The sequence below is a fragment of the Vidua macroura genome, chromosome 2 (genome assembly GCF_024509145.1).
Source record: "Vidua macroura isolate BioBank_ID:100142 chromosome 2, ASM2450914v1, whole genome shotgun sequence".
Taxonomy (NCBI): Eukaryota; Metazoa; Chordata; class Aves; order Passeriformes; family Viduidae; genus Vidua; species Vidua macroura.
In genome coordinates, this window is record NC_071572.1 from 72,665,413 (window position 1) to 72,691,899 (window position 26,487).

The window sequence follows — 26,487 nt, forward strand, 5'->3', positions numbered from 1 at the left end:
TAAAGTGGGGACAAAATACATAGAAGTATACCAAAGGGTAGAGATTTCAGCTGGAATAAAATTCAGTACCAGAGGCTAATGAGTTAGCATCCATCATCCAAATTGCAGTCACTGACTGTATATTGGTGTGTGAATCAGGAGGTTCTAGGCTTAAACTACAAATCATTTGTCAGACTAAATCACAGTTTAAGCTACTGTGTTTTACTTGGCAAGAGGGGCAGGTAATTGCTGCCTTTGATTGGTCATGGTGCATCTGCTCAAATGTTACTCATTTAGCTATTTTAGTATTCCATCACACTGATTGCATAAATCTGATACAAAGAAACTGGAAGACATACACGATGATGTATATGACACCAGTAGAATAAAGGCTCAGTCTACTCTTCCTTTCACTAAGTAATACCCATGGATCACAATCAGGAGAAGCCATTCTCCCAGACAAACTCCATCAGCTTCTTGCTGCAGGTCCATTTAAAACTGCAGGCAAATGTCTTCACTGAACAACCAAAACACAAGAATGTAAGGAATAACACTATACTGGATCACAACAAAGGCAATGCAGCCTCGTGCTCTATTTCCAGGAGTAGCACTTGGTGCAAACACATGAACCTACAGTTCTTCCCCTCACACTTCTCCAGCATCCATAATTGTTGCACTAGGGAATATCAGAAGGTATTATCCCTGGCCCAGTCCTGGTAATGTATCCAGACTCTCCAGGAATGTGTCTATTCCCTTTCTGAACCAGCTAATATTGCCCATTTCACAACCCCATGGAGCAGCAAACTCCAGAGGCTGAAACCTGATGTGTAAAGAATAATTTAGTTGCTAATGTATTCATGTTTGTTTACTGGTTTTGAATACCACCTGTTTCTTATATTGCACATTTTGGTGAACAATTCCACATCCAGCTTATTCAGTGTTTTCCTGATTTTGTAAACTTTGATTGCATATATGCCTCAGCCTTCTCCTCTTCAAACTGAAGCAACCCTGACTTTGTAATTTTTCCTTTTTAAGGCAGCTACCCCATCCCCTGCTGCATTAATTCCTTTCCTTTGTATCATACCTAATTCATTAGTTCATTCTGGAGATGTAGACGCTTAAACTTCACCCAGTATTCACAAAATGGGCACACTAAGGTTTTGTATGGTGACAAAATGTCATCTCTGTCTTATTCACAATACCCTTTCTGGCGATGCGGTAACGATGACATATCATTAGCTTTTTTGAAAATTGCTTGTGCTGAGCCAATGATTTCAGAGAACTGCCAATGATGACTCCAGGACTTTCTTTCCTGCACTGTATGAAGAAGGTTTAAAATACTTTTACCCAGATGTTTTAAAGTATTTAAAGCTCTTCTACCCCTTATTTGCCTGTCCACTTTGTTTTATGAGTTCTCTGGAATAGCATTTGGCTACACATAAGGACTTAGCATTGCCCATGAACTTCTGATCACTACCTTCTTCTACAGGTCATGAAGGAAAATGTTGACTAGAACTGCTCCCAGCAAGAATCCCTAAGGAACATGAGACTGCTGACTGTGCCATTCAAAAAAAAAAAAAAAAAAAAAGTGAGCATTACAGCTATGCAGCTTTCAACAGTGAAATGAAAGGAAACAGAGAAGAGACATCTCATATTTGCATAAATCTATAAAATGATTTTCAGTTGATTCCTATTGTGTTAGGTAGTGTTTATTGTGCCATCACAAGGAAAATCTTTGTCAAAGAAGCATTACTTTTCACACAATTTTCATTAAAAAGAGTACAAGTGTTAGAGAGGTGTTCTGCTTGCTTTTTTCATTTATTCATTAAAGGGAGGTTACCCAATAATCCAACTAGGATTTCAAGAAATAAAAGTATAAAGAGCTCCAATTAATTCAGGCTATTCTGTATATACTTTAACCAATAAAGAACTAAGTTTCTTTTGTATTTTAAAATCTGACAACAAAGTACTGTGCAGAGCTATGATGTACTTCAGGATTACCCAATCTTGCAAAAGAGAACAGATAATAATAACCTTAACTCTTTTCCAATGAAGACATAATTTTCGCAGTGTGCCCTCTCCCTCAGATATGTCAGTATAAAAATAATTTAAATGGTAGAAAACCAGAATTACATCTCCAATTAACAAAACTCATAACCAGTGACAGTTCCTGAACTGTATGTCAAACCAAACTCCAACAATGTCACAGTCACTGGTAATTCTGAAAATCAGCTATCTAATCAATTAAATCCTTCAGGTCAACTTCAGCTACTTTTGTGTTTTGAAAAAAATATAATAGTCTGTTTTCAGTATAAACATTATTTTCTTGGGAAAATTTATTGCAGCCTTGCTGAAAATATTTCCAGCAATAACAGTTTTTAAGTGCTCTATTTATTGTTTCCCTTTACAAAGTCAACTATTTCCATTTAAAATTTTCCAAAAAAAATCTTACCCAGATCCATATAGCAATCCCCCCTTTTCCAACAGCCCAAATCCTACCCTTTGCCCTTCTCAGTAAATATAATAAGTTTCTCTCTTTTTTCCTGCTCTGTGCTCTAGCTCATTTTAATAGTTTTCTTTCCTAATCTCATACAAGTCTGTAAATGACATCCGCATTTCTCAAAGGATTAAGATGGTCATCTCCATGCTATTACCAGGGACACATTTCCTCCTTCAATCTCCATAGCATTAAGCATCCCCCACAACCTGGCTTACTAATCAGTAATCAAAGAGTTATTTCCAGAGCAAACTACTTACATTACTTCCCTGTGGCCTGACAAGGCCAAGGCTGCATACCCAGATTCCTTTAATTTTTTTTTAAAGCACATGTATCTAACAGAGGTGCAAATGATAATGAGCAGTTATCTAAAAGGCACAAACTCTTCTGTTTCTTCACCTGAGCACCCTGCTACTCCCTTTTTAAAGACAAATAGCTTCTTAATTATTTATTTGTGCAGCCATTTGAATTTATTAAACTCAGGTCACAATTTACATTTGGATCATCTCTGGAGCTTTAGATGCTGAAGTACAATCTCAGAGCTTCTTCTGTAGATCTATTTTTTGTCCTTGATCCAAGCTATTCCTTACCAAATTATTGTTGATATTCCCTTGCCACAGCCAATGATATATACATTGCTACATAGCTACTTTTATTCCAAATAATTCTACATGACTTTTTACAATGAAACATGCAGCTGAGGAAGACGGCAAGCCGTGAGATTCAAGAACAGTGGGAGAAGCATGAATACTGGAAACAGATTTGAAAGCAGGCAAATCAGCAACACTGGGCCTCAGCTCTCTGAGGTTATAATACAAAGTTGTGTGTTGGCAGCTGAAGTGGCTTTCTGCAAAAAGAGATGCAGTGTTTTATTTTCAAGATGGACTTCCTCAAGTTGCAACCTATAGCCCTTCTCTGTAAGGCACTGCCAATTTGCTGCATATCTATCATGTGGAAACAGCTTTCCCTCAGCAGAGTAACCTCATTAAGGACTACATTTTAAAGGGGCAGTAAATTTAAAAGATTTAATTTTGACAGAGTAGAGTACAAACAAATAGTCTCAGGAGGTAATTTGGATAGCTGGATTTCTTTAAGTGTACTAAAAGAAATTGGAACAGAGAAGGAAAAGAGTCCTACATTCAAAAAGAAATTAAACCTTTTTTTAAGACTTTTGTCTCTTCTAGAAGTACCAGTAAGAGCTTCTGCAAAATTCAAGAGGCCCTTTCTAAAAGCAAATGATGCTCACATTTTTCTTGAATAAGCGGTAAGGTTTTATTAATGCGTAAGGTTGCAGGTAATACGTTCAAGATACTTAGCAATGTGTCTCTATATTACACAGCTAAACAAGACAAAAAAATACACTACTCTTGAATCAAATGTACACAGTGCAGGTACTCTTATGACAGAAAATTTGCCACAGTATCCCAAATTCCTGTTCAAAGAAATAATTGATTGGGTAGAATAAATTTATGGTTACAAAGGCAACATCAGATTTAAAGAACATGTTAAGCAACATATTGAATTGAGGGGTGATTATTAGTTATTGTCAGTAAATGTGTCAGTATCTACAGTTTTCACCTTTACCTCGGAACAATTTAGTCACATATTCTTATTTATATTTGGCTAAAACATACAGAAATAAGATCTGTCTCTCCTTTTTGAAGAACCTGACCAAGAATATTCCTACTGGAATCAAGCTTTACTGGTTATAAACCCCAATAGACCACAGTAATTTGGCCATAGCACCCTTTCCTCTCCTTTATTTATTATGAAATTAACTTATTTTCAGAGATATTCTCCTAGTATAATCCACAATACTGTTTGAAAAATTAGTCTGGTGTGTCCAGAAGATTGGTGAAGAGAGGAAAATATAACATCTACATAATAGTATGAAATGAAGAAGGTAAATTAAGGCAGAAAAGAAAAAAAAAAAAAGAGAAATCCCAGTGAACCATGACTTTCCTTCCCACTGAGCTCTAGTTATGTCTAGCCCAGTCCATGAGAGAGAAAACAGAGGAATGAGAGAAGCAGAATAATTTTCTAAATTAAACAGTCACATACTTCCTCTTATGACAGGAAGTTTTCAATGGACCGTGCTAAATTAATGTACTTTAATGAATTTATAAGCTATGATGCAATGAAGCTTTTCAGCCCCTCTGAAAATTGGACAAGGGGTAGCGTGAATCCATTCAAACTCTGCCCACAAAACAAAGCAGATGGATATTTCTGGAAAATAACAGCAGTGAAACAGTGAACATATTTATATTGTTGTATTTTGGCTTTTGGAGTTAAGGCTAAGACAAATTTGCAAATTCCCACCTCCCAGAGTTACTGCCTCAATCTGCTTGTACACTGCAAGAATACTGCAGCTGATTATACTCAGAAAATAAATCACCCTATCCAGAAGGATGAAAACTGCAATTTTCCGCCCAGAAACTGAACATTATGTTGTCCAGAAACTCACAGGACTCCTCAGAGAAGTATTCATGCAGCATATCAAGCACTGCCTGCTGAATCAACTCTGATGGAATTTTAGTTTCTCTTGGGACATTTAGCATGTGTCTGCTACAATACATAGGTAGACAGGAAGAACAGCCTGAGACCGCATAAAAGGAAAATAAGTTTCTAATACTGTATTGACTGTGAAGCAGATGAGATACAAGATGGTTATGGGTAAGAACTGAAATGTGGAGTGTACCCACTATGAATCAGAAAAAATAGGTTATATCATGTAAGTTGTGCATATGTGTGCAGATTGCATACTGTCTTCTTTATTTACCACCCCTCCCCCCCCCCCCAAGTCCTTTTTGGTTTTAATAAAAGATGTAAGTTTTATGAAAGATGATTGTTACAGCTTTTATCAGTTATGGTACAATTTAAGGAATATATTTTCTGTTTCTTCTAATACTGTCATGATATGTTGTATAAGTCATTATTCCATAACTTTTTTATGCCCTGTAGGCAAAAGCAGACACTTAAAGCATATCTTGACATTATTTTCTGTAAGAGGGCTTCATACATCTTTCAGCTGTACTCCAAATAAAAATGCACTATTTTGAAATATGCATTTAGTTTTATTTTTTATTCTTACTAAAATTGTCACTTTTTTATAACTTCCTACTTGAGAAAATATCATTAAACAAGATGTAATGAAAGAGCTTCTCTCACTGGGAGGTCATTTTACTGTCCAACATACACCACAATTGATTTACAAGATATTCTAATTAAATGTGCTTGTTTATAACCCTTCACAGACAATGTGGTTCCAAACACTACCCTAATTATTCATCACCATCCTTCTTGCTTCTAAATATTTTCAAGTTATCATCACTTGTTCTTTGTAGCCATTACTTCCCTAGGCTGGAATTCAAGTTTTTATATGGTAATGTAAGTGTGGGAGATATTTGTTGAACTGCAATGCATTAAGACCAAATATACAGCCAGCCATTAACTTACTGTTTGTACAAGTTTTAAAACAATATAATCTATAAATGGTACATTCTGAAGCATACAAAACCAATTTTCATCCAACTAGCACTTTCCATTTATAGGTAATTTAGCTGTAAATCCAATACAAAAGAACATAGGCCATATGCTCCCTAAACAATACAATAAAAAGCTTGCCTGTGCAAAATTTCTGTCACTTCTATTTAATTTTAGTTGAAAGGCAAGGACATCACTGAAATCTGTTCTGGGATTCCAAGTGTGCTTCACCTGCATCCTTATCATAACAGCACCTTTGAGAAGTATCTGTTCTCACCACACTTTCTCCCAGCAGTCAGTCTGTGATTCATATTGCTCAGCCTTTTGTCTCTTGCTTGTATTGAAAAGGATGATAAAGTGTGTGAAAACTCTCAAGGCAGGTATTTCAGATATCTCTGGATTAGAGATTTGAAAAAACAAGCCTAAGTAAGTAAAATAAGTGAAACCCTTACCAAAAGGCACAGGCCTTTTGAGAAACCAAGTAGCATTAATTTTTTTCACGTATGGCCAACATATTCCAGAGAAGCAACACAAGCAGCAAAATACAGAAAGAGTAAGCCAAACAAACAAATAAAGAACAAAAAAACCCAAGCCCTTTTCAGTAATTCTAGACCACGCATGCCCAGTGTAATCCAGAGAAAGTGAGAGGGCACAACAGCATTTACATGAATGAATGCATGAGCAATTCCCTTAGTGAGGCTTACCACTACTAGCATACTTCTGCAGTGCAAGAATTTCATTCTGCCTTAATGCTACAGAATCAGGGTACAGAAAAAGTCATTAGTTGTGGTGAGTTTCGGTGATTAAAACTAAAAGTTCATAAACAATAATTTTGTTGCATGATGTTTTTTTAAAAATATGAGCAGAAATGTCATTCAGGAGTTATTAAAGAAACATTTCTGTGATCTAAGGATTTGGTAATTTTCTAGATAGAATTCAAAATACAACAATAATTACACTGTGCTAAGCTACTGAGAATTCTCATTTAGCAGTTTGATCTGCTATTGAAAAAACCTACTCTGACCATAACTAAATACCTAATCCAGCTTTCTGTTTGTGGTTGGATTTTCACTGCTTTCCTGTGGACCTCTGGAAGTACATACCCGATTTCAGTATACAGTTTTGATTACTTTGCTTTACACCTTAGCCAAATGTTTGTAAACAAAAGTGGGACTTTTTTAGACCACCCTTGGAGACTGCTACAGTGGCTGAAAAGGAGGCCAGCTCCTTTTTTTTTTTTTTTTTGAAATCTGAGAAATTTCCAATCAAAATCAAGCAATAAACTTTCTTGATTAGCAATAGCTGTAATCCATCTTACACCTTCATTTTTAGGAACAATCATCTCGATATTATGACATTCCATAACATACTATTTCATTATCATACTAAAACAATAATCACATTAGCAAGGTTCCTGTCTCCTTTCCTCACATCAAGAGCTACATGCAGATATTCCTTTTAATTGCTTCCAGAGAAACATCTGGTGCTGCCTATGTAAATGTAACAGATCACAGTGCATCTCTGGCTATACCTGACCACTTCATACGGCTTGTACAGACTTGGTTTGGGGAAACTGACAAACCACTTCAGGCTGAACCAGTGCTGAAACAGTCATAAAAAACTGTAATAGTTCTTCTGATTGCAGTGTGACAACGAGCTTTCAAAAATATGCTAGAATCAGCCACTTCTGAAAGTTATATGGATTCTTTTGTGGTAAGTATTGGTAAGAATAACATTCAATATATCAGACACAGCTCAAACATTTAATCTAATGGTTTAGATTTAATAAGAGCAATGACCATTAGATCTGGACAGATAAGGACACAGAAAAATTAAGGTAAAAAGGCAAATTAAAGTCTATTTAACTGAGGCCAGCCTAACCACTGTAAGGAAAATCAGAATCATATTTGGTGGTAACTTTTGTTTGATAAAGCTGAACACGTTCAAGTTTAGCTACCTTAGGTTTTCATTGGTTTTTGACTGTATTGGTTGTGTAGAAGCACTGCACAAAGAGCCATCATTTCCTGAGTCTGACACATTCTCTTTGGGGGTTCAAGGATTCAACCTCTGCATTATTATATTTTGAAAGATACAACATACCTTCTGTGGCTGAGTGCAATATAAGATCCTCACTGATAATCTGCTGGCTTCAAGGGAAGTCTGAGTGTTGGTTTTAGCAAGACCTCAAACAGCACTAATTTAGCTTTTAGACCAGTAGGAATACAAGAAAAGCAACACTGGACCAGATCAAATATCCACCTCTGACAGCAACCAAAGAAAAGAGAATGCAAGTGCAGAAAAGCATGGATACTCTCCCATCTGTGGTTTCACCACTTCCTGTAGAGGTGACTGCTCAGATATGCAATAGTCCCAAAGCAATTTTTCAGATTAATTTGTTGAGTCCCTCTCTGAATTCATATAAAATTCAGCATGCATTGTATCCTGTGTCATGGGGTTTTGTAGCCCAAGTCAAAGTAGAGGAAAATTAAAACACAAGCTGGTAACATATTTAAAATGATAAACACATTTGAAAAAAAAATGGGGTGAATTTATTTAAATGTATTTCCACTAGAATTCTGAGCTCATCTATTTAGACTGTTTTTTTAATACAGAGGAAAAGTGAAGCAGGAAGTATATCTGTCTTCATCAATTCATTATTCACCAGGGATATAGAGCTATGATTGCCACTTGCAGTTTAACAACCCCAGGAAACTCTGCCTATAAAGAATTGTGTTGAAAGGGAGAATACAATACCATTTCAGCTTGCACCGATAAAATTCAGATCACCTTTGCAGTTCTGTTGCAAGGTGGACACCCACTTGTGGGTGTCTTCACAAGAGCAGAAGCTATGACACATCTGTGTCTGTGGAAATTATCGAAGTTTGCCAGTTTAGAGTCAGTAACCGAAAGTTCATTGAGGAAGAAACTAAGCTGTGTTCCAGGAAAATATAATATGTCATAGCTATATGCCAAGTGGGAAGGCAAGCCCCGTACCCCTTGGGGTAGTCAAGGGGAGCACATGGTTTACATACGAATTACCAGATCAGATGGAAAAGCGTCTGCATGAAAAGGAGGTTATAGCAAAGAAGGGAAAGTAAGCCCCAGAGAAGATGTAACCTCCTGATGATCACGATGGAACAGATATAAAACTTACCAGGTTAATCACCTGTTACTTTGTGATTACTGTGCAGCTGGCAAAATAAGTGGCAAGAGCTGATACAAAAGCATAGAAACATATTCTCCTTACCTTTATGGTTCCACAGGCTGCATTTATGCATTTATAAGTCAACCTTTTGTGACTAAAGTGACACAGAGACAAATTACTGGTCTTCTAAGAGGTCTTAGAAATATTTTACTCATAACCTGTACAAACTTTTATGCATTTATAAGTCAACCTTTTGTGACTAAAGTGACACAGAGACAAATTACTGGTCTTCTAAGAGGTCTTAGAAATATTTTACTCATAACCTGTACAAACTCCTAGCCCTGCTTCAGAAATTTACAGTGTACTTATCCCTAAATGGGCTTTTCAGTCATAGTTGCAGCATTCAAAATTTCAAAACTGCAGCAAGGGATAAGTTTAAAATCCAGCACTGCTAACATTTTCTAGGACCACCAACACAAACATGATAAAAGAGTTCAGCAATGCTACACTCATTCATTAAGATCTGTGGAAAGCCACTTAATCAGAAAAAAATCCAACACAACAGGAGCACTCACCAGTGACTGCTGGAACAGGAAACACTTCTTTGGGTCAATCCCACAGGCAAGGATGGCAGCAGTGGTGTCCAGGATGTTCTGGCGCAGGACAGCTGGCTCCTTGGGCATGGTGAGAGAGTGCATGTCCATAATGCTATAGAGCACTGAGCTGCACTTTCCCTGCAGATTCACCCAGTTCTGAATGGCTCCAAGGTAGTTACCCAGATGAGGGGTCCCAGTTGGCTGGATGCCAGAGAAAATCCGATCCACAACCATATTCTGTGACAAAGCATTGGCAAAATAAACACACTTTTTCCACCCCCCCATATTCTTTTATGTTTTAAAGTAATTAAAAAAGCCTCATTTATGCCTGTCTCTTCTCCCCTCCTGTCAGTGTAGTAATGTATAAATGACCTCAGAAATGATAATTGCAGTAAGTCAGTTAAAATACTCTATCTTACAGCAGAGACTGACAACTACCATAATTTTAAGCTGTCAGACTGCATATGCAAAAAAAAAAAAAAAAAAAAAAAAATACAGCTGTAAACAAGACTGGAGAAAAGTTGGTCTCAGAAACCAAGTGGTAGATTCCTTCATTTCCTTTGCACCAAAGCTGTATGTTTCTCTTTAGTTTCTATATCCACAGGTCAGTATCTATATCCACTCTGAGACAGAAACTTAGGGTCACAGAGCAGAGAAATTCAAACATTTTTGTTGTAAACTCATGCAATGTCCCAGTAGATCACCATCTTAACTCCCATAGACATTGAAGTCTTATTTTTCTAGCTGCAAAGAACATTTTGAGCAGTTCCTGAAAGAAAGCTACTTCTTGACCCAAAGGTCAAAGAATAATGAAAGAGATCATCAAAGTTCTGAAACTCCCCATTTTGGAAGCAATAGAATTTCAAAAAGAGCTCTAAAAAGAAATACAGCTATAGCTCAAGATCACACCTGAAATACTGCCCATGCATCAGGACCAGTAAAATGTCAACATCGGAAAAGAGTTCACAGAAAAACAGCAAAAACAAACAAAAAAAAAAAAGACTAAGTAGGTGAGGTTGTGAGCAAAGATTAAAAAGCTTAAAACATGTATAGCTTGGCTAAGTGACAGTTACCATCTCAGAAAGTTTGTTTTCCTGCATCCCAGCCTTCCATCTGACCATTTTCTCAGAGCCCAGAGCTGTCAGCATATGATCAATTACCTCCCTGACCTTCCCAAAGAATTCCACCATATTCAGAAGTAGATCAGCAATGTTTTATGTGAAAATGCTTGTTACATGCCAAGTTGCAAGAGCATGCAAGACTGCTCAACTTATAAATGAGGGTTCCCCCGCCACTACAGCAAATACAATAAAAATCCTTAGATTCTGTTCTGTGGCAGGATCATCAACTTCATTATGTCTGTGGCTGCATGATTTTTTTCCATGCTAAATTTTATGAGCAACACCTATAACTTATTAGGAAGAATTTATTTACTGATGTAGTCTGTTTTCTGTGAATCTCTTACAAATGTGTGTGGGAGAAAAAAAAGTCATACAACTATTAAACCACACAAAACAGCAGTAAAAGTCAAGGCCAAGTACCATTACTTTTAACTATTAAAAAAAGGACTTCAAATTGACTTAATTCATTTTGACTCAGACTTTAGAAAAATTAATGAGAAAGTGTTTCCAAGTGGAATAGGACTTCATTACTTTTAAGGATGATCAATAGCTCAGAAAAGCCTAGACTATTTCTTTGTAAATTTGCTGAAAATTTCTCTTTTCTTCTAAAGTAAGCTTGTTTTTTAGACCAAGACAATTTTCTTACCCAACGTTTAAGTGTTTGTGCTAACAGACAAGAGCAGCTTTGGGCTAGCTGCCATGCTAATTTCTCCTGCTCACATAAATGCCTACACATTTAAGTCTTAATGGCAACCCCTTCACCCCATACCAGATATCTTCTAGACTTCTAGTATATTCTTGAGTCAGTATCTAAGTGCTCTTGGAGAACCTCCAGCACAGGAGCTTCAAGGTAGTCACTTGAAGCAACGAAAAGCACACCACTTCTTCCAACAGCAATTCTGGCTTCCAGTCCTGGTCTTCCAGTCCTCGACCACCCATGTGCCTCTTTTCTTCATTACACAAAAATGGAGTTATGATACTCAATCTCTCACTTGGCATTTGATTCCTTGTCTTCCTAGGAACTTACATCAGAGCATTTCTCACCCCTCACAGAATCCACTCACGTCCCACTAAACTACTACCTGGCCCAGGACTACAGCCAGCTTCCTGTTAACATTGAGAAGGGCCAGGTGCTCTCTTGCAGAAGGAGGCATTCAACATTCCAATATTCCAACCAAATATATTCCAACCAAAATGAGATGAAGTCTTATTGAAACTTGGGATTCACTAGACTTCAGAGCTGTACTTCTATTACTACAGGTCTAGAGCAGCTGCAAGGCAATACAAGTACTTTACAAGCATAACATTTGTTTTTTGCTTCCTATGTTTCTTAACTAAGACAACAAGAAGTCAGGGAGGAAATAGTTGACCAGTAACATGGTGTTCTACCCCTACTGGGATCCCAGAACAGCTGGCTGTTTGTCAGAGCACATAACCTTTTTTCATGTCTGTATCTCCGCTCACTAAGTTCAAATCCTGATGCTCCTTCCCACAATTACTTCTCCCCACAGTACTGGTTGCTTTCTGGTGCCCATTTATATGACTGTTTAACAACAACTCTTCTTCACAGACCATAATTCTCACAGCCCTACTCTCCATTTTCTTATCAATTTCATCCCTCTGGTATTCTTTTCTTCCTCCACTTGTGCTTTACACCCCTTGCTTCCCCAGAGAGCTATTACATACAGCTCTTTATATACAGCTCTTACTGTAAGAAGGCACAGAGAATGACATGTTAAGATTATTGCCATTATCACGAATTAAGTTATTACTGTCTTGACTCCAGTCACTTCATATAAAATATGTTTTTTACCTGCATGGTTATAAAAGTTAAGAAATGTTATCATGCGCCAGAAATCCACTATGGACCCATGTCAATTAAAGTATCTTAGGATGACCAAATTAAAACATAGTGCAGAAACGTGCACATCTTCCAACTTCAGTCTAATAAAAGACAGCATCACATGACATGTTTCTATGTTACTGCTTCTTTTCCCTGAGACTTGAAGCTGGTGCTACTTCAGTGCAGGAGCAGCTCTGCACTGGGGTAACTGCCTGTTATACCAGGCACAGGAATTTCTGTGCAGTCAGCACAGATCAGCTCATGTGCCAATACCTTGACCCAAAAAGTGCCGACACCCCGAGCCTGTGGAGAACAGTTCTGTCTAGAAACTTTGTTGGTCTCCAAGTCAGGCAGACTCAGTTCCCTTGCAGCTGCAGTCCTTGCTTCAAGTGTTTCCCATAACATGTTCATTATCTGCCTTTTCAACTTTTCAGATCACTGTCCAGTCTGTACATAATGTTATTATGAACATATTGGATATATTGGCAAAATTGCATCCCTTAATGTGAGTATAATACACTCAATACATAAAAATGCAAGAGTGATATTTAAACAGGCAGTCTGAGAATGTCTTTCACCAAGAAAATACAAGACATCAGTGTCTCAGCATAAACTGTGTGTTCAAATACTGTACTAACTCCAAATATTCAAAGGCTAACAATAAGCTACTGAAAGGTAGGTTTGTTATAATATTACATAAGTTAGTATCTGGTGATACACTACATGTTGAAAAGAAAACACACAATGTACAATGTTAAATGGACACAGTTTCATATAAAGAAAGAATGAAGTTCTCTATACATTAAAGAGAATACCTGTGAAGGCAAGCATGACATCTTTAATGGTGCTTTGTATGTTCAAATGGTAAACAAATACTTACAAAAGGTTTGTTCAGTATAAGGGCAATAAATAGCACGTGAAACATTAGAAACAAACAGTAGCAGTATTATATTCAGCCTAAGCTCAGCAATTACTTAACCTGAAGTAGAGAATTCACAAAATAAGTAAATCCAATAATGAAAACTGAGCTAGGCTGAACCTGAGTAAAGCATTAGCAAATCCATTACAAAGAACAAACCCATACTGGCTCCCAGCTGAGGGACCAGTTGACTAGAAGTCTTTCATCTTTAACTCCTTTGATTCCATTTAACAACATAAAGCACGAGAAGTTACAGCAAACAGGGTGGTATGAAATATTCCATTGTGTTAGCAGAAGTCTATATTAAAAAAAGCCCACACAAAACACCCTCAAATGAATCTTGGATTTCTTGCACTAAAAATATACAAAGAACATTGCTCCTCTGGAGAGAGTTTATGTTCCCTGTTTGTTCACTCCGTGAGAAGCAGCGGGCAGCATAGCAGCGTGGCAGGGGACTTCTGCCTGGTACCATGAAATCATGGGGCTGGAATGCACTTCAATGGAGCTGTTAGGTCAGGGGATGGGAGCTGTGTGCTCCAAAGTACTGGAGCTGGAAAAGGATAAAAACAAAAGGAGTGAAGACTTCCCAGTGGAGCAGAGTGAAAGCCACAAGACATGCAGCTCCAGCCCACAGGCACTCACTCATTCAGACATCTGTAGTAAGCACACTGTGAGCCTGCTGTTCGTATGTTTAACTCTGTGTGGTGTGTGCACCTACACCACTAGTGCTGCACGTTAGTCCTCATGCCTGCTAGGAGTGCTGCATCTGATAGATGATTAGATGACTTAGCACCTACTATTTGTTTTCTCTCTACAAGACCTCTGCAGGGCAATTCTAAACACCACAGTGTATTTCTCAGCTGCATCACCGAATGAAGCTTGGCCCCAAACCCATTAAGATTCAGGTGTTCTCTCGCTTAACCTCCCTTTTGTCATGAGATCAACAACTGCCACTCCTTATACTGAAAAAATATCAACATCCAAATGCTCTCAAATAATCAGGAATAAGCATTACATTCTTATCCCAGAGTAGGATGGCTAAAATCTGGTCCTGCCATCCTATAGCATGGCCATATCCATCTTCAACGCAGAACAGGAAAGATGACAGCTTTCAAAAATCCAATTCTGCTCTCTTGGACCAAAGCAGAGTTTTACTCTGTATGGAAGGTGAGCTACAACTGTCAAGGACTCAATTCAGCAGTCAAAACCACAATCATTCCCTCTCATGAGACAGATGTGCCAGAACTGGAAGACACACCAAAGCTGATAAAGGAAAAGATCCATACAGATCCAAGCATCCCATGTTACATTAAATTCTTGGTATCCTGGCTATACATTTCATGTTTAGCTTTATGAATTCTGTCACTGCTGAACACAAGAGTTTATCTACCTGTTGGATACACATATTTGCCTGGTACAGTCAAGAAAAAATTGCATCTCAAATATGTAGTAAAATCAGTTGTAAAACAGTTCCCCCTTCACAAAGAGTTACAGAAAGAAAATCAAGTGAAAGCATTCACAAAACTTAGGTTTTCAGAATCTCTCTTCTTTACAACTCCACATAAATATTGCTATCACATGCTTGAAATGACAGCAGACAAGCAACAATTATAGGGTAACCTTATGCCTATGCTTTAGTCTCTTTTGGATTTTAAAAACAGAAAAGCGTAGCACTCATTCAAGGATGTAGGAGAAACCTGCCAGTAAACAAACAATTCTCAGGATTGTTTTCTCCTTTTTTTTTGGCATAGGCATGTTATTAAATTACATAAAAGCATACATAAAAATGTGGCTGGTTGGAGTCCAGTTAAGATCTATTGTTTAACACAACAAACCATTAAATGATCACATTAATCCTGCCCTAGAAGTACAGAGGCGGTGCCTGTCAGCTTCTCAATCTACTCAGTCATGGGGGAGACAGACACATCTTCAAAATCAAATTCAAAGGAGGCTTTTGCTAATTTTATCCTTGGAGTGACTGAAGGTAAGGACAAAACTTTGGACTAACTAGTTTCTTTGGACTTTGTTAATGACTTTATCCCAGCAGCCTAACAGATGAGAGATAAGCTTATGCCTCCACCTATAATATATCTTACAAATATTTTAATTTCTAAATAATAAAAAGACTGACTCACAAACTCACCCTGGGCTGAAACAAAAACAAGAGATTTTAGACCCAAACCCCATCATGTTACAGAAAATTATGACAGTATTACAAGAGCAGCTGCAACAGAAATCACCCCCCAAGCCACAGCGATGGTTACCATTCACATGCTATAGCATTTAGCTGCTCTGCTTTATTTGAACAGCCATTTACTCAGGGCAGAACAGGTGAAGAGCCAAGTGAGATCCACAGCATCAGAGCTAATTCTAAACACAGGTGGTGGGCACGACAGAGAGAGCAGGAAGTCGACAGGAGAATCACTGCTGACATGTAGGACAGGGAAGATTGATGGCTTCCCTCTCTAGTTTTCCCCACTGTGTAGGCACACAGGGGGTGGGGGAAAGGGACGGAGAAGCTGCTGCGCTGGCGACATAACACACCACAAGGCTCCACAGCACCAGCGCTGATTAATGACACTGGAACGACTCAGGAAACAGCAAAGGATCATTCACAGACTTTGCTCTTCTTGTTATAATTTTATTCGTGGGGATTCATTTTGCCCCAGCTGTCCCAAGCTGAAGCGAGTTCAAATTTGCCAGACGAAAAGAAAATGTGGAAGTCAAAGGGAAGAAAGAGCAGCATAAGCAAACACAGACATGCATAAAACACAGAAACTGGAAAGTTTGAAATTTCTAACAAGAAGATCCTCTCAACAGGGATCAAAAAGGGAAGAAAAATAAAACCAAAACAACACAACCAAAACCTTGCTCCAACCTCAGAGACAAAAGAAATTCTTTGGCTGACAAAAGTCACCAACCACTGCATCTTTTGCATCTGTCTACAATTTTTTTATTTCCCTTATTAATACTTTACAACTTCAAAGCTCTGGTTGCTAAAATAATATGCTCATCTGTTAACACTGGCTTAGCAAACCTGTCTTGAGACAGTTATTAAGCAGCAAAATGAAGGGAAGCCAGACCAGTCAGATTTTACTAGCTAAAGCATAAATTTTAAAGCCTAATTGGGACAATTTAAGTATTAATGTTGTTACAGAAAGAAAAAAAATGAAGGAAAAGGGAAACTTAGGAGCACTGTATGTATTACATACTTTGTTTCCTTTATTGTTTTTAATGCAATCACTTCTCTGCAAACTTGCTGTAGAAACTTTTAAACATGTTTATTTTGATCTGATAATTCAATATATGTCGAATTCATCTGGTACAAATGCTACTTCAACATGCTTAATTTTTAAAATGAGAGACTAAAGATCTAACATTAAATTAGAAAGAAACACATTTATACCAGAGCAAGTTTTCAGATAAATAGCTTCTGAGTAAAGATTAACCCATTGCCCAGAAACTGAACTAAATTAAGATTTAAACAGAACTGCTTAGTATCCCTTTTTTGAATGTCAAATGCACTCAAACTTCAGTAGGACTTTAATATTTATATTTCAAATGAAAAACACATTTGAAGGAGGAACATTTACAGCACATACTAACCCCACCCAATAAATTTAACTCTGCCCTCTAGGGCTAGCAAAAGAACTCAATGAAGCTGCGGCTGGGTTAGGCTGCCCTCTCACGCTGCCTTGGTACAGATGACTCAGCAAATGGCTCCTTTCATGTGGCTGCCTGCATCCCGCAAGTGGATTCTCTCATTTGCTTTATGAGCCCCACGTGCCACGTGGGGTGCTAATGACAGCCGCACTGACAGAGCCGAGCATTATCTCCAGCAGGCTGCCACAGTCCTGCCGCCACACACCACAGGGCTCCTCTGGACCTGAGGCAGCCACGGACCCTCCTCTCCCGTGTGGAGTGAATAGGGGATACCGCCTCTGGTTAGGGACCTGGAGGTAGCCAGCAGCCTCCTGGCTCAGAAGAGCTGGCTCCAGTTCTCTGCAGATGCCTGGGACAAGAACCTGTGCTAACATGCGTGCAGAGCTGGTGAAGAAGCCAAGCACTGGGTCTGCACACAGCCAACAGCCGCCACCAATCTTACCCTAAACCACAATGCCTTCCTTAGCAAGGACACAGCCTGGTGGTTTTTATTTTTCGTGATGTGCTCCTTACAGTTCTCCACATCAACTTGAAGGACAGCATGTCAGAGCTCCTCTTCAAAGCTGAGCCATAACCCAGCTACAGAGCAGCTCCAATGCACACTGAAACATGCACTACTTCTGCATCTCCTGGGTTTCAAACGTGTGCACAGAACTGCAATTAATGGCCTCAGATGCTGCCTTATGCAACCTTAACCCTGATTCATGATTCTCAAACCATTTACTTGCCTTTTTAAAGCTGGGGCAATGAAGTTTCTCCAGTCAAACTATCTAACCATAATCATTAACCACAGGTCTTATCAGTCGATTTCACCCAGGGTAGGTGAAAAGCTAAAGGAATTTATAACAATATTTTTTGACAATTGCCACATAAAGAAGGTAATTAGTGCCTCACTGACAAGAAGCTGCAGCAGGAGCTAAGCCTGAACTATCAGCAGGAACATTCTGTCCAGACAGGCAAGGCAGGAAGGTAAGGTCAGATTGGCACATGCTGCTTCCAAAACCATCAGATAATGCACTCAATGCTTAAAAGCTGAGAATTCAACAGTTCCAGTACTGCAGCCATTGCTTGGAAGAGGTGGCACCAGGGAAAATGAGAGGGAGAACCTTTGCTACACTGTGAAGAACACCCCTAAGATACAAATCCATATAAAAAGTAGTTTACGGTTCACTGAACAGTGTGGTGGAACCAGCAACAACTAAAGTTTTCAGGCACAGGTGCTTCCTGGAAAAAGTTCCCCAAAGCACCCATCAGGTCTGGCTTCTTTCTGATCCATATGCAGCCCCACAAAGCACACTGGCATGGAAGCACCAGGCCAGGGAACTGACAGAGGACCTCATGTTCCACTCTGTGACCTCATGGAGTTACTCTATATCAGTCAGCTCAACTTCAGTTCCTGGAAAGATACAGGAACAAATAATGAACTTCGAAAAAATTACAAAAATAACAGAAGACAGCAGTATTTCTCAAGAACTAGCGCCTCTCAAAAGTGTTGATGGCCTTCCATAGCACAAGAGATGCTAGAATGGAAATGAAATACTAAAGGTTATTTTCTACTTTTCATTAAATTCCAATACTATCTCAATTTTCAACAAGCTAGAGAAATAGCACCTCGAATGCAACATTATATGCTGGGGGTGAAACTGGAGATAAAAAAAAAAATCCTGAAAATAGCACTTATTGATGGCTTACAGTGGTTGGGGAAAGATATATCAAATACAATTTTCAGGGTTTTGTGCTGGGTCCAGTATTATTTGATATTTTTGCATCTCAAAATACAAAATCTAGATGATGAAATGGAGTATTCATTAAATCTGCAGATAAAACAAAGTTAGAAGAATGATAAGGGCTCAAAATAATCTTGACAAAGCAAAGAAATGGTCTGAAAAAACAGAATACTATTTACTAGGCAAAAGTACACAGATTTATACAGAAAAGTCTACTGAAAAACACAAACACAGGAAGGACGCACAGGCAACACAGGCCAACAACTACAGAACAGGGTCTGGGTTTGTAATATTTTAAAAGATGAGCATGAATCAATATCATGGAGCTGCAAAACCACCACATTTATAAACTACACCCAAAATTGCACAGGAATATATGAATAGGATGAAAATTCAGGAGATAGAAAACAATTTGCTCATTTTACTCAGGATGAGGATAACCTCAAGCCGCAGAAGCTGGATAGTTTTAGGTCGTGTATTTCAAAAGAATGGTAGAAAGAGGCCATAGAAGTTTACCAAGTCCAATTAGTGACCTGAATAAAAAAGACTACAGAGGAAAGTCCAAAATGTTTTTAGTCCAGTGGAAGGAAGACTATGAAAGTAAAAGGTGTTAAACAATGAGCTTAAGATGAAGTAAGAAAGATTCAGACCAGATATAAAGAAAAGTTTCCAAGAGTAAGAAAAAGAAAGCATTTCAGAAGAGTGCTTAGAGAGGTTTTTTATTAAAAAAAAAAAAAAAAAAAAAAAAAAGAAAAAGGTCATATGCTGATAAAGATGTGAGGGCACTTAATTTTTATTTTGGGCCAGGCGAAACACCAGATCACCCCAAACAGGGTCTGTTCTAGTCCTCTGAGCCCATAATGTTACATAAGCATGATTAAAGTCAAAGTGAGATGACCAAAGAGGATGGAAAAGGAATCAGAATTTTATTTAGATAGATTAGATCTCATGGCATTTCAAGACTCAAGTCCTTCTACCTGTATTCAACAAAAATGCAAGAATTGAGGCCTTTTCACTGATAGCAGCTGAACACTGACAAGCTTTGAAAAACCATTCTGTGTTGTTGAAAGATGGGAAATACAAGTTAACATTTAACACCTGTAAACTGGTGCATGCCCACATTTAGAAATGTACGTTGCTCAACAGAATAAATGTAATAGCAACAAGTGAACAATTTGCATTTATTTTGCTACAAGAAACATGTGGAACTGTCAAAATGCACTGAAAAGTGTGTATTTCTAAATTATAGACTACATGAATATATATATATGGAAGGTTGCTGTGATTTTGATATATTACTCTATTCTAACTACCAAAACCTTAACAATCTTGAAGCAAAACAAAACAGAAGGCTAAAGAATGCCCCCACAACTAAATACTTCCCTCACAGAGAAATTAGAGAAGTTTTGTGTTTTTGATCGCAGTGGTATAAAAATCCCTTAAAACCATCTGATTGCTCTTGCTGTTTCTTTGACCTCTAGATGGAAGAGATTTTCTTGTATTTTTTAATGTATTTTCTTCAAGTGAGGAGTCAACTTGCTACTAAGATTGCCCTATGGGATATAAACAAAGAATATCAACTTACATCTAGAAGGGTATTTTTTAAAAAATACTTTTTGTTTGGAATTACTATGTTTCTTCAGAATATTGTCCTAGAAACTCAAAGAGTAGTTCATTTCCTCTCCATTATTTTATTTGGCAATTTCCTGTAGCATGGAAAAGTTGGCTTTGTTTCACATGGGGCCAGAATTAACACAGCTGTTCAAAAACTTTCACCTTGTGGTCACGGCATGAAATTCATCTCAGGTGAATAGAAAAGTTTTAAAACCACCTGATGGATTTTGAGAGGCTTTAGAATGTGGAAATCCCAGTAAATTCCCTAATGATGCACACATGCACAAAGAAAGTGCTACGGCTGGTCCTCCTTGTCTATGCTGGAGAGACTTCCATAAATTTAAGTATTTTAGACATAATAATCACACTTGCATAAGAGACTTGTAGAGAATTAAAAAAACTACAGACTACATTAAAACTGTTGTTATCAGTGCAGGGTGGTCCTGAAATCACCAGGCTGGTCTGTTTCCACAAAAAGGACAAACAACAGATGAGCAATGGATGAGGGGGACAAACACAAGTGTTCATTTGTGCTCAGGTCAAGAGAATGTAGCCAATGAGATGAGAATGGTGACAGCAAGCTGTGACTTGCTTATTAGACAGCTTGAGCCCAGAAATATCAAATGAAAAGTTCTCTAGTTTGTGAGAGACTGCTTTGCTTGTCCTAAAGAGGAGATGAGGTGCTCCTTGCTAACTTACCTGTATTATTCAAACTGGCCCACAGAAAGCCAGGCAAATCACCAACTCCCAGCTTGGATGTACCCCGTGGATCATATCAGTGTAAGAAAAGCCAAGTTTTTTTACTGTTAGTGCCCCAGAAATGTACAATACTCCATTTTCTTTGGGTACTGGCAAGTATTCTGAATACTGGAGACTTACAATGTTACATGGTTAACTGTGAAAATGTCCCTTTGGAGCGAGTGACAGCACCTCTGGCTGTTGTGACCTGGCTTAATGCTTGATGAGCAAGAGTCAGAGTGCTGACATTGCTTTAAGTCTGCAAAGATCTAAAATGTAGATATCGTAAAAAAAGTACCCAACAAAACACTCCAGTGGAAGTGCATGAAGAGCAGAATGTGAACTTGACTGCAGAAATTACATGGGCTAATTTGTTGCCAGCAGAGATGCAAAATGAGATTCGGTCAGGAATTCAGAGGGCTGGACCCCTCATTCCCTTTACATAAGCAACAAAGAGGCTTTGAAATGTTTGAAACTGTTTTGTTCTTCCATGCAAACGGAAAGCACCCTATGGATGCCTATTAAGTAAAGTCTTTCCACATCTTGGCAAGTATGTGATTTCAAGAAAAATATTTGCAAATGGATAACCCAATTCAAGAAGAAGTCAAAGACCACCTTTGAAAGAAACTTTGATGTGGCTATAAAAAGATTATATTTAGGAAGGATAGCATAACGTGGTTCTGTTGTTAAAAGTTTGTACGTCCCCATATTTCTTTGCTGTTTTTCATGTAAAAAACAATGCTGGTAAGCAGAGAAGTGAATGCCCATGAGACATAGGATTAAGGCAGAAACCCTGAAAATAACTGCTCCTGACTGTTGAATAAAGACAAAACAAGCCATTTAGCAATATCACTGCCAAAGGACAGGGATATTGAGCATCCACCAGTGTGAAAACAAATTACAGCAATAGTTGCTATATCAATTTCAGGTGAGATCATCAGGCAGCCTGGAATCTTTTATTAACATGAAAACGCTACTATATCTTTCCCAAGGTACAGCTATCACACACAGATTTCAAAGTCAAAACTGCACCCGGCAAAAGGAAAAGATGATGGTGGGACTAGGAAGTTGTGAAGACATTTGCAATTCACTTTCTTTTTTAATGCTGTCCAACAACCTTCAAATGAGATTAACAGGTCAGCCAGACACTGAGGACGACACTATGCAGACCAATATACAGTAATTAATTGTCACTGAGTGTTTGTGATCAGAAACAACGATGGGATTCAGAACAATGCATGTTCCATCTGTCAGAATGGAGAATGTATACAATTTATTTCCTTTCAGCTTCTGAATACTTCTGGGAATTGGAAGATTCTTACAGAAACTCTGAGCTTCAAAAATGGAAATACAGCACTATCCAACTCAGGGATCTTTCTGCACAGTAATGTAAATATTGACAACCACCTACATAAGTGAATGAGATGGGCTTACCAGACTTTGAAATACCAATAAGAAGCATTTAATTCACCTTCTAATCTGTACTGTAAAGCTCCAAACCACTTATCCATAAACAATACAGGTAGTCTAAACAAAAAGAAATTCCTAGTCTGAACAGTTTATGAAAGTGTAATCTAAATACAAATGAAGCATAGAAGGGTTTTACCTGCCTGTTACAAAGACAACATCCTTGCAGTACTTTATTACATGAACTACGTGCAACACTGAGGAAAACTGAGGAAACTCCTAATTTTAAGCAACACTTACTCTTCATTCAGTTATTGTGCAGACATCACTGAAGCAACTGGGTCAACTTCACCACTCTATTGCTTTGGTCAGCTCCAAGGAGCAGATGCATGCCCTAGCATAATTCAAAGAATTTGAAGCTAAAAGTAAAAGCAGATATTTCATTTCTGGTAGCAATCATCACATTTCAGCAGAAAAATGAGGGAAATGAAAAAGTAGGTATATATTTCATTGTCTATTTTTGTGTGTATACATATATACAAAGATGTATCTACTTCCTCTCCCACACAGAAAGAACTTCAGTGCACTCTCAAGGTGGATATCTATCTCAAGGGGCAAAAATATATTTAATCTTGTCCAGTGGATATATAGATTTGCCTGATACAGCAGAAAATTATAAAATCTGCTACATGATTGGTCTGAGTTGGGGATTCCAAGACCGATACTGTTAGTCAAAGGCTCAAATAAACAAAGGGAAAACAATTTCAATTCACAGATTACAAACACAGGCAAAACCCAAAAAATATATGATCTAAGGTGATTTAACTGACTTCTTCAGCTTCTGATCCTGCTGCAATTTGAGTCAATTCCACAAAATGTTTGTTCATCTAACCCTAGAGTCGCAGCATAAACCACAACTTGTGTCATGGAAAAAGCAATTGTTAAATGTCTAGAATAGCACTTGCTGTATTAGTAAATGGAAATTCTATCTGCCAATGAGCCAGTATTAAAATGGGACCCCAGTCTGCTCTCTAGAGACAGAGGTGATCTGCTGCAGACTGACTCACAATGCTTGTTCAGCATATTCACTGGAGAAATTCACACAAAACTTCAACATCCACAATGGCCAGAGTAGCATCTTTCATTAAACTCACTGTACAAAAACATGTTAATAAAATCAGAAGTCTCTCAAGAGAAAAAACAGGCTTAGTCAAGACACTGAAAGCAAGGGCCAGAGGGGGAAAGAATGGAGGGACTCTACCCAAGCCCTGACAAGATGCCAGAATAAAGGGCTGTTTCCTGCTAACACAATCTATATTTGCCAGATTTTATTGTTAGAACTCCATTATGAAATGAATAGGACCCATTCATGCCTCAAAGATCCTTCATTTCTGTTTATAGTGGGGCTCTCTCTGTGCAGCTACAACAGTGGTCAAAATCCACTAGAGACAAGGCACTAAGCGAGGCAGATTACAAGAAGTCTCTCTACAACTGGAAATCTCTGTGGAAACCTGAGATCTCTCAAATCCAGTGAAAATCCAAGAAATGTATATTCTCACTGTATACTAACTCGCCTTCCACTCTGAAAATTATACAAAAGCTAATGATTTCATTCTTGCATAAAGAACTATTGCACTGCTTTATTGAAAAGATAAGCCAGTCTCTCTAGAGGATTAAATATATCTATATTATTTTGCTATTATTTACCTATTTAGTGATTAAAATAAAAACAAATGACTGATTAGGAAAAACTTCTATTCCAACCTGAATAGAAGACACCAGAGGTTTAACCCAAAGGCTGGAATATGTTGCTAAATCTAATTGATTTCATAAGGATCTGGGTAACTAAATAACTTTCAGCATCTCTGCCCAGCAACAATAGTAAAAAATGTTAAAATTCGGGAAAACAGGAAATTAAAAAAAAAAAAAGGCACCAATTTCTACATGTGAATCCACATAGAGGCTACCTTAATTGGAAAGAATTTCTCAAATCACTTAGATGTTTCCTAAAGGTCCTGTATATTACAATATATTTAAGCAGCCCATACTGGGCACCACAAAACATCTGGGTCTTTGCTGCCTAACAGGTATTTGCATTTCCAGCCTTTTTTCCTCAGTCAAAAGCATTTTGCTACTTCCAACATTCATGCTCTCTAGAAGAAAGAGATGCAACACAGGGGACTGTCACAATCATAAAGCCAGAGCAAGCACTTAAAAATCTGCTTGCTCATCCATCAATTTCAGCACACAAGTGTCTGGACAGGCATTCTGAAGTTGACCTGCTGCAGTAACCTGTGTATGTGTGCAGCTTGTTACGTGCACCCGGGGACCCATTTCATCAATGGTTAACAAAGTGACCCCTATGTGACAGCAACAAATTCAAGATGGGAACATGGATGCTTTTAAAGTGTTTGCATTTCATTCATAACACATCTGAATGATTCTGAAAACTGAGCTCTCTCTCCCACTGTAGTTTTAACTACAATCTTTGACATCCTTAAGAATTAGGGTATGGTAATTTCAGTGACTTCCTTTCTCTGGAGCCCCATATGGTAACCATAGCTAAAAATGTTGAAGATTTTATGTGCAATCTGGGAAAAAGCATTTTAATGGTCTTCTCCAAAACAACCCTTCAATTTTTACCTAACTGCCTTTTTCACAGCTATCTTTGTTAAAAAATATGAAACATGACCAGTCATTAACATGACTAGCACAGTAACAATAGAGTGATCAGGTGGCCTGAATAAAGAAGGAACAATACTTCCTCAACATGTAAATCAAATTTCACCAGACCCAAACAATCTGAAGATCTCCTCTTAAAGTATTGACAATACTGGCCAGAATCACTGAGGTTCACAAAGGCCCAGCAAAGTATCAGAAGACCAAAAAAGGAAAAATGGCATTCCCATCTTCAAAAATACAGGAAAAGAGGAGCAGTCTGCGAGGTAGTCTGCTTAGCATCAATACTCAGTGAACAAAACCCATCTTTTGCAATTCCCTAGAAGATAGCTAGAGGAAAACAACAGCAAATGTGGATTTGATAAGAGCAAACCATGCCAGATTAGTCTAACTGGCCTTGAGACTCATTAGGCTGCCACAGCAGGGGAAGATGCAGCAAATGCTCTTGATTTTAGCACCACTTTAGGTCACAAACTGTAAAGCAAACCTGAGAAACTACATTCAGGGATCTATACTGTGGTATTTTTCAAAACATATTGACTCAGGTAAAGAAATAGATACTTTCCTAAATGAGCTGCTAAGATTACCACTGTATTGGCTTCCTTGGATTTGAAGATCCTGTACTTGCAGTGGTCCTGACTAAACATTCACCAGAGATATTTTCTGTGCAACACTCACTAAAAGGTAGAAACAACATCCTTGGAACAGTGGGACTCAAACCAATTTTCTCTTTGTATGACCTGAACAGCATGTACTAGAGTCAGTGTGCCGAGTTTCATTACAGCAAATCCAACTTGGAGTGCCAGAAAAAAAAAGACTAAGTTCTAGCACCAAAGAGAAAAGGATTTTGTGCTTAAAAACATCAGCCTTTATGGCTGGAAGATGCAGTTTTGTACCACATAAAGCTAACAAAGAATCCACTTTCTGATGCATCACTCCTGTGAAAATTGACAAGAGATGAAGGTTGTAGGACATCAAAATGTACAGCTCAGCAACAATAATACAGCCACTGTCATAGAGCATGTGTGGAGACCAGGCAAGGCTTTCCTACCAAAGAGGAAGACTAGGGTAGGAGA

General features: G+C 38.1%; 1 protein-coding gene across 1 annotated transcript in view; it reads right to left on the bottom strand.

Moving 5' to 3' along the window:
• WARS2 (tryptophanyl tRNA synthetase 2, mitochondrial) overlaps window positions 1-26,487 on the bottom strand; it is a 37,962-nt gene that overhangs the window by 8,378 nt on the left and 3,097 nt on the right. Inside the window, 1 exon segment of the mRNA XM_053971926.1 lies at window positions 9,680-9,937. Coding sequence (XP_053827901.1) covers window positions 9,680-9,937 — 258 coding nt within the window.